Source organism: Sturnus vulgaris, chromosome 14 (genome assembly GCF_052056855.1).
Source record: "Sturnus vulgaris isolate bStuVul1 chromosome 14, bStuVul1.hap1, whole genome shotgun sequence".
Taxonomy (NCBI): domain Eukaryota; kingdom Metazoa; phylum Chordata; class Aves; order Passeriformes; family Sturnidae; genus Sturnus; species Sturnus vulgaris.
This window is the reverse complement of record NC_142256.1, coordinates 1,782,245-1,791,288: the sequence shown is the minus strand read 5'-3', so window position 1 is coordinate 1,791,288 and position 9,044 is coordinate 1,782,245. Positions and strand designations below refer to the sequence as shown.

The 9,044-nt window shown below is 55.9% G+C and overlaps 1 protein-coding gene across 1 annotated transcript; it reads left to right on the top strand.

The window, feature by feature from the left end:
• The first annotated feature begins 5,669 nt into the window (after positions 1–5,669).
• LOC106853690 (transcription factor SOX-3-like) lies at positions 5,670–7,605 on the top strand. The gene has a single exon (XM_014877091.2). It carries the CDS (start codon positions 5,818–5,820, stop codon positions 6,772–6,774), a length of 957 nt encoding a protein of 318 aa, XP_014732577.1. The 5' UTR covers positions 5,670–5,817; the 3' UTR covers positions 6,775–7,605.
• Positions 7,606–9,044: the final 1,439 nt, after the last annotated feature.

The window sequence follows — 9,044 nt, the reverse complement described above, 5'->3', positions numbered from 1 at the left end:
TTGCAGGGCAGGCTTCCTATTGTCTGTCCTTTAGAGCTAATTTCTTTTCTGATCAAAAGGCCCACATCATTGAAAAGGTAGTAATGACTATTCATTTGCTTGAAACCTCCATTCTGCAGGCTGCAAAGCTTTATTTAGAAACTGCTATTTCTTTCTAAAAGGAAAATCTCATTTGTGTCCTCTATAATGTCAATTAAAGTAGAATATATTTTAATTATATATCCTGGAGAGAAACCTTTCAGGATCTCAATTTGCTGTGCCAGTGATACAGGCTGTAGTTTGAAACAATATGTGCCTTCAAAACTGTGTGTCAGGGAATAGGAATAAGGTGTGTTTTGATTTTAATTTGCCACTAATGAATAGTTTATTTGCAGCTAATTAGCAAGTTAGAGTTTTACAATTAATGTCCGATTTCTAATCCAACTGCTAAAAAGGAGCATGGCCATGATTACCAGTAAATAAAGTGGTTATTGCATCTGTACCGAAAACGCCGGAGGAAAGATTCGCGAAGTTTTAAACAGGAAAAACAGAGGTGATTTGAGTCTGTGGGGTTTGTTTGGGGGGTTTTTTTGTGTTTTGGGAGAGCAGCGACATCTCCACTAAAGCACAGCAACAAGTACCGGGGAGGGGGGAGGTCCCCTGTCCCTGCCTGTCCCTGCGGGCGAGTGGCCCAGGGGAAGGGGCCACTGCCACCCAGGGCCACCCCGCACGGGGCTGTGTCCTCTGGGGACAGGAGGGGCACCGGGGCCACCTCACACGGGACTGTGTCCCTTGGGGACAGGAGGGGACAGCGGGGCCACCTCACACGGGACTGTGTCCCTTGGGGACAGGAGGGGACAGCGGGGCCACCGAGCGATGAGCTGCCCTTGCCCGAGGCGCTCGGGGCGGGGCGGGCAAAAGGAGCTGAGGTGTGAGAACGATTGGGAACGATGGAGTCGTTGAGGGTGGAAAAGACTCCTTGAGATCAGTAAAGGTGACAGTGCCAAGCCCATCACTGAGCAATGTCCCCAAGAGCCACATCTCCGCGGGTTTTAAGTGTCCCCAGGGATGGGAACTCCAGCACCGCCCCGGGCAAGCCGTGCTAGGGCCGGATAATTCATTCTTTCAGGGGTTTTGTACAGCTCGCACTGTAACAGCGAGGGGAAGTTGCAAAAAGTTCCTGTTACTGTATCGTCCACTGGGAAAGAAGAGATTTCTGCCAGGCTCGGCGCTGGGGACAGCGGGGGTGGTCCCTTCAGCATCGATTCTCGGGCTCGTTTTTCTCTCGGTGGTTCTGCGTGAAAACACATGAGCTAAATCTGTGGTTTCCTCGGGGCTCCGCAGCGAGCCCTGGCGAGTCGTCCCGTGCTGGTGGTCCCCTCCACAACTCTGTTAATTGGTAACTTGGAGATGGAGAGAGTCCTTATTAGCAAACTGCCCCCCTCCGCATCGCTCCCCTCCCGCTGAAGACAACTCGGTGAGGAGATTGCCAGGAGGGGCTGTTTGTCAAAGGCTAATAAACAAATTCCTCGCGAACACCTGAATGAGCCAGGGCCAGGAACAACCCAATTAAAAAACGGGAGCTACTGGTTGTTTTTTTGTGACGGTGGAAACAATCCGGGCTCGAAAAGGGTCTATTCAGAGGGCGCTCCGAGAGGTCTGTTTGCAGCCCGCTATTGTTGTCAGAAGCCAAATAAAAGTTCAGCTGGGGGGGCGTGGGGGGAGGGAAGTGATTAAAAAAAAAAAAAAATACAACATTCACCGCTGCCTCCTGAACGCTCTGGGAGGCTCAGTTCAAAGGGATCCAGCTATGCCCAAACGACGCTGCCGGGTTTACCCACGCACTTCAGATTTTTGTTCCTAAATGTTGCGATTTTTAATGATGTCATCAGAAGTAACCCTTGCCTCCCCGGATCGGCGAGCAGCACGGACAGCTGGAGGCTCTGCTACAGCTGCGATCTCCACACACCGAGGCGCTGGGGAAGCCACGGGAAGGAGTTGGAGCTTTTTGACGGAATTAATGATTTTGCTGTCGCCCCAGCCGTGTCAGCCCCGCGGCCAGGGAGGCAGCAGCCTCGCAGGCAATCTCGGGCTGTGTTCTGGCGTGACACTTAAATGGGGAATAAAACAACAACAAAAAAAATCTCCTAACTACCTTCGCCTGTAGAACCAGCCTTAAATGGCCCATTTAGCAGCCACATTACCACGCTGAAAACTTTTGTGGCAGGATATGACTGCCAGCCCGGAACAGGGATCACGAGAACTTTTATCTTAAGCATCGCTAAAAGGCTGGGCATTTTCGGAGGATCAACCTAGCGAGGATCAGCAGGGTCCAAACGAAAGGGGTGCCCAGCTCCCTTGTCTGGGCAAATTTCGAGGACAAGCCCTCGCTGATCTCGGTCGGGAATCGGGCTGGTGACCAAGGAGATGTTTTAAATAACAGGATTAGACGGGGTCGGGTTCGTATAGAGAATTATTATTTAAAACCCAGCGATCCTCCCTGACACACAAGATTCCCCCGAGTTCTTCTGGAGCTGCAATTAACATATATTAATGGCTCTTTCTTATTAAGCTTAGATCGCGCAGAATCCCCCCTCAGACCCTTTCCAATGGCCCTTTTCAAGCGCGGGGTCTCTCTCGCGTTCAAGTTGGGTTGTGCTGTAAACTCCTTATCTCGCCTCACGCTCCTTTGTCACCCAAATAAATAAATAACAATAATAAAAGGCTCCTCAGCCTTTGACAACTGTATTTACACGACCTCAAGTGTTCTCCGACCCCCATCAGACACACGGGACTTCCCTCGTAGTGAGTTTAAGAAAATGGCTCCGGGCATCAGGTTTCCCCTCGCCCCGTTTATTGTGCCGGGCTGGTCCCCTCCTGCTTTCTGCGCCTTCCCTGCATCCTGGCAGCTCCTCAGGCTCCATCCCCGGTCCCGGGGAGCAGGCGGAGGTTTGAATTTGCTGCCCAGAGCGTGGTGGAATGGGGTGGGGGGGGGTCTCTTAAAGCGCGTTTCAGGTAACTTTGGGGAGCAGCAGCTGGGTGCAGCGGGCTCGCCTCGCTCCTCCTCAGCGGCGTTTTCAGGGCAGGGACAAGGAAGGACAGAGCGACAGGTGCGGGGTGGCCGCGGGAAGGGGCTGAGGGTGGCGATCCGCGAGTGGCGACAGCCACGGGCAGCACCGTGCCCGGGCAGGGCTCAGCCGGGAAAAGCTCCCAGCGAAAGCCCCGAGGGAAGGGCTCTCCTCCCGCTCCCAAAATCCCAGCCGAGCGTTCGAGCACACGGCACTAACGCCGAGGCGGAGGGATTGGGGCAAAGAGTCCCTGCTCACCCCTTCTGGAAACAGCGAGCAGCCGGGTTTTGAAGTTTTTCCTCAGAACATGTGCTGCATGAAAAGACAAGCACAGCGGGACCTGTTAAGTCTTGAAATCCATCAGTCCGTACTTATATTTTTATTCAGTTCTTTTACAAAATTAGCGATGCTTCAAGAGAAATGTTATCTTGGTTTGAAATATGGGACCTTAAAATGTTGAAGAGCTCGTTGGCTTTTAGGGGGAAAAAAAGTTCAAAGACGAATTGAAAGGCAAAGTAAGAGTCCGAAACTTTACGCTGTAAAATATTTATTTATACATCGACGGAAACATTATTCAGGGGGATTTCAGCACTTCCTCTAATTCTCTACACAGCCCAATTTTTCGTTGCATGCCAGCGTGACCAGTCCCTCCAACAAACGCTCATATAAAGAAATATTAAAGAATTGTCAGTGTACATTATCAGTCCGATTTCCTGCCAGCCTGGCAGGTCTCAAACCTCGACTGGAGGGGACAAATTATTTTGAGGATCAGAAGTTAATTACGGCTGTCTGAAGTTTTCCAATATATTGCAAAAGTTACACGCGCATCACTCCCGCCTGGAGCAACCTTTCCGCTGTCACCCTGTCCCCCCCCTGCCAAATTTTGATTTCCCTCAACACACCAGCAGCAAACCAAGCAAAAAAACAGTGCTGACTACACCATAGGCGGCCGCAAGCGGGATTTATTTCCCCTTCGACAATTTATTTCCCTTGTTCAACAGATCATTTTGTCAAAAAATAAATCCGTACAAAACGAGTGAGACCTTCAATTGCTAGATCCCAGCAGTGCTAAGATCGGCTCAAACCAAACCCCTCCACGCCACCGTGCTGTTTCCAGAGTCCCTCCAGTCCCGCCCAGTCCCCGTTCCCGCAGGAAGCGCCGTGCGGGCTGGAGCGGGGCCGGGCGCTCCTCATGCCCGCCCTGCCGAACCGGCCCGGCCCGGAGCCCCCTGTGCAGCCCAGAGCCTGCCTTGGACGTTTCCTCCTCCCCGTACCCATTACCGTCATTACACTCGCGGGCTCGTCTTTGGGGTGACACCGCTGCCTGCCGAGCCGGGAGCTGCGGCGGCAGCATCGCTCCTCGCCGGGCCGCCCGGGACGGGACGGGACGGGATGGGACGGGAGGCTCAGACACGTCCCCACCTCATGGTTCCTCACCCTCCCAGGCGCCCCACACGCCCCAGATTTGGGGCAGTTTGATCAAATCCACAGCGGCGATGCTACCCGCATCCTCAGGCAGCGAGGCTTTCCCCGAGCTGTCTGCGGCTCGCTTTACCTCTCCTGCCCCAGGAGTGCAGCCCGGCTCCTCCAGACGGAGCTGGAGCGGAGGCTGCGGGAGGATGAGGAGGAAGAGCAGGGATGGGGCAGCCCAGCCCAGCCTGCCCGCCCCGGCGGAGAGCGCTGTGCCCGCGGTGCTTCCAGCGAGCCCTGTCCGTGCAGGTGCGGTGTCCGTGCCTCTGGCGAAGGAAGGGAAGGAGGGGTAAAGGGAGGGGAGGGACGGACAGGGAAGCCGGTGATTGACAGCTCAAGTGGGCGCCTCTCCGCTCACATATCCGCCGCCAAAGTTTTCTTTCACACGGACAGAACTTTCTGTTGCCATGAAACTCGGGGGATTCGCAAGCGCCGTCTCCTCTACCTCCCCCCCCCCCCTTCCCCCCATCCCCACTCCCCTTTTGGGGCAGCCGAGAGGACAAGCTCAAGTGGCACTGGGGTGGGTGTAGGTGGGGATGGCAGAAAGTGCCCTGCCAGCAGCCACCCATCCCGGCCCCTCTCCCACCGACAGCCGTGCCCGATCCCGGCACGGCAAGGTAGATTCTCCCCCAAGCGACAGCTCAGGAGTGGAAGAGTTTAGCCCAAGCATCTTTCCCCTGCCTCTTCATCCGCTCCGGAGTGCGTCCGCACAGTGCGGGCTCACTCTCTCCAGGCAGGCTCTCCGAGTTTGGCATGGGGCTTGCATCCCCCGGGAGCCCCAAACCTCTTTGTGCCCAGCTCCCCCTCCTCCTCCCCGCAGGGCACCCCCGGCCAGCTCCTTCCCCAGCCCGGCCGCAGCTGCGGGAGCCGCTCTGCCCCGGGGGCAGGTGCAGAGCTCGGGGGATGCGGGACACGGCGGGAGGGGCCTGGCAATCACGGCCGCGGCATCCCCGAGCCCGGGTCCCTCCGCCCACCCCCCCGGCCGGTCAGCTCCCGGCCTGGGGCTGTCGGGAACCGCTCTCTGATTGGCCACCGCCCCCTCATTTATAGCCCGTCAATCACGGACCCCCGCGATCCGTGCGCGCATCGCCCGCTGCTGCCCGCGGGAGCCGCTCCGCTCCAGCTCCGGCACCTCGGGGAGCGGCGCTTCTGCCACGCACAGAAACTTCCTCCTTCTTTCGCCGCAGCCGCCCAGACAGGTTTTTGTTTTTTGTTTTTTTTTTTTTTTATTTCGAACTTCCTCTCCGTGCTCGGTGCCCGCCTGCCCGCCGCCCTGGCGCACCTTTTGCCGGCCCCGGCCATGTACAGTATGCTGGAGACGGAGATTAAGGCGCCGCAGCCCACGCCGGGCAGCACCGGGGGTAACCCCGCTCCGGGCAGCACCGGCAAAGGCGGCGGAGGTGGCGGGGCCGGCAACGGAGCGGGAGCGGGCTCGGACCAGGACCGGGTGAAGCGCCCCATGAACGCTTTCATGGTGTGGTCGCGGGGGCAGCGGCGGAAGATGGCTCAGGAGAACCCCAAGATGCACAACTCGGAGATCAGCAAGCGCCTCGGAGCCGACTGGAAGCTGCTCAGCGACGCCGAGAAGCGACCCTTCATCGACGAGGCCAAGCGGCTGCGGGCCGTGCACATGAAGGAGTATCCGGATTACAAATACCGGCCCCGGAGGAAGACCAAGACCTTGCTGAAAAAGGACAAATACTCGCTGCCCGGCAATCTGCTGGCCCCGGGGGGGGGCAACGCGGTGAGCAGCCCGGTCGGGGTGGGGCAGAGGATTGACACTTATGCCCACATGAACGGCTGGACCAACGGGGCTTACTCACTGATGCAAGACCAGCTGGGCTACAGCCAGCACCCGGGCATGAACAGCCCGCAGCTGCAGCAGATGCACCGCTACGACATGACGGGCCTGCAGTACAGCCCCATGATGTCCACGGCCCAGACCTACATGAACGCCGCCTCCACCTACAGCATGTCCCCCGCCGCCTACGGCCAGCAGCCCTCCACGGCCATGAGCCTGGGCTCCATGGGCTCCGTGGTGAAATCCGAGCCCAGCTCGCCGCCTCCGGCCATCACTTCCCACTCGCAGAGGGCCTGCCTGGGAGACCTGCGGGATATGATCAGCATGTACCTGCCCCCCGGGGGGGATGCCACAGACCCTTCGGCCCTGCAGGGCAGCAGGTTACACAGCGTGCACCAGCACTACCAGAGTGCCGGGACTGCCGTGAATGGTACCGTACCACTAACTCACATATAAACTTGGCTGCTCCGGACGGCTCCCCCCGTCTTAATCCCTAACCCCAGCACCGCTCCCTGACTACACCGGGACGTACGGCAGTGTTGCTCGGCTTAGCAGACTCAATACTAACTCTGGAGAAATTTTAAAAAGGAAATCTGTTAGTTGTGTCTTTTTTTTTTTTTTTTTTTTTTTTTGTACAAGAGATATTTGAGCAAGTTGTTATTTTAATAGAGCACAACTCCTGCCTCCTAGAAGCCGCTGTGAAGTTTTCAAACCACGGCAACTCCTTTCCTGGTTTCGGCTAGGTTGGGCACTGTTTCATTCGCTTAAAAGTTCTTGTTTTTTTTTTTTAAATCTTGCATCTTCCAGTTTGATTTCTAGCGTTGCAATGACATAAAAACCGCGGGCTTTTGTTTTTAAACTCGGTTGTTCACATAATAGCTGTGGTTTATTAAGTGTTTTGTTACCGACCCTCTCTTGGTTTCTAGCCACAATTTGTAGTTTTCACGACTTTTTAATTTTGAGGTTTTATTCCTTGAAAAGGGGGAGGTGGGAGAGAGCAGAGCTGTGTGCGGGTCGCAAACGCATTTCTTTTATTTATAGTAAGTTGTGTGTCTTGGTTTTTCTTAAACTGTAAACTTATGTAAATGGGTTTGTGAATTTTACTGTGAACCATGTTTTGACATATCGGATGAAAAAACGTTTTAGTTTTGTTACCGGATTCCTTCCCACAAAAAAAAAAAAAAAAAAGGCAAAAAAAAAGTATTCGAAATACTCCTTCCCTGTTCCTAGTCCTCGTTTGCTTCCTTCTTCCCAACGAAGAGAGATCAATAAATTTTCTATCAAGCACGTCGGCGGTGTCCGGGCGGTTTGTGCGGATCCCATCCCGGGGCTCCCCCGCAGCATCGCGGCCCCTCCGCCGCTCCGGGACTGCCAGCGCTTTTCGGCTGCGCTTCTCTGGCTGCCGAACCCGGCTGTGTTTTGGGGGGCGGGAGAAGGGAGAATGCGCTCCTTGGATTTGGTTTTTCTTTTAAAGTGAAGTGGGAGCCTGGCCGGGGAAGCGTCGCTGTCGTTCTGCGAGCCGCGGCCACTTGTTGCCTCTCCGCTCGGCTGCTTTCCCTCGGCCGACGGGGAGCGAAGGGAATTACATCTCTGTCTCGGCTTGTTGTGCTTTTTATTTCCTTTTTTTTTTTTTTTTTTTCTTGTCAGGAAGATTTGCCTAGAAACGCCCGGTCATCTAAAATATTTACAAAAGTAAAACCCGTTGGGGAGCTCTTAATTAGGCTCCATTAATAATGAATGGTTACAGGAGTCCCCAGAGAAAATAAATAATTCAATCTTTTCAATATGCTTGACGAGTGCTTTGCGTCTGGACAACTTTTCTTTCCTTTCCTCGCCTTTTAAAATATTTTTTGGTTAATTTTTTTGTTGTTGTTGTTTAGGGATGTGCATTACTCGTGGCTGCGCTGTGGAGCAGCCTCCGCGGAGTCCCGGGGATGCCGGCGGAGCTGGGATCGCTTCTCCTTCCCTCCCTCCGAGCCCTGCTCGGGCCGGGTCCCCACGTGTGTCCCCGGGCTCCGAGCTCGCTGCTCCGCAGCGCATCCCATCCCATTCCCCGCATGGAGCTTCGCCTGCTCCCGCTGCCCCTCCGCTGTTTGCCTTGGGACAGGAGCAGAGGGAAGGTGAGGGCGCTGCTGGGGTTTGGGGACGGGAACCTGCTCTGCCACCCCTCCCGACAGCAGCTTCGGGGACACTTTGTGGCCCTTGGCTGCCCGGGTCTCAGCATCCGCGTTCTCTTCCCGCAGCGGGGATGCTCCGGCAGCGGCTCCTGCCTGCCCCTCCGGCCGGCACGGCCAGGCTCGGGCAGGGCTCTCTCTCGTCGGGCTCTCCCAAGGTGCGAGGATGCTCTGCAAACATCCCCCGGAGCCCGGTTCGCTGGCGGGGCTCCTGGCCACCCGGGGAAGGGACAGGTCCCGGAGCACATCCCACATCGGGGAGCCCCGCACGCTGCTCCCTCCCGGGGCTGGGGCCGCCCTCTGGTCAGTGCGGCAAAGCCCTGGCACCACCACTGCCCCCGGGATGGGCTGGGGGTGACCACTCTGTGAATGAGAGCCCAGCGTGTTTCACACCCACAGTTCGATTCTTTGGTAGGATTTCTGGTGAAATCTGGCAAGCCTGTGGTGCTGCTGTCCTTCAGGTAGAGGACAGCAGCTGGTAACATGACTTCTAGCCCTTGAGGAGAAGCAGATCCATAAATAACCTGGAGGTCTGAGAGAAGGTGGTAGCAC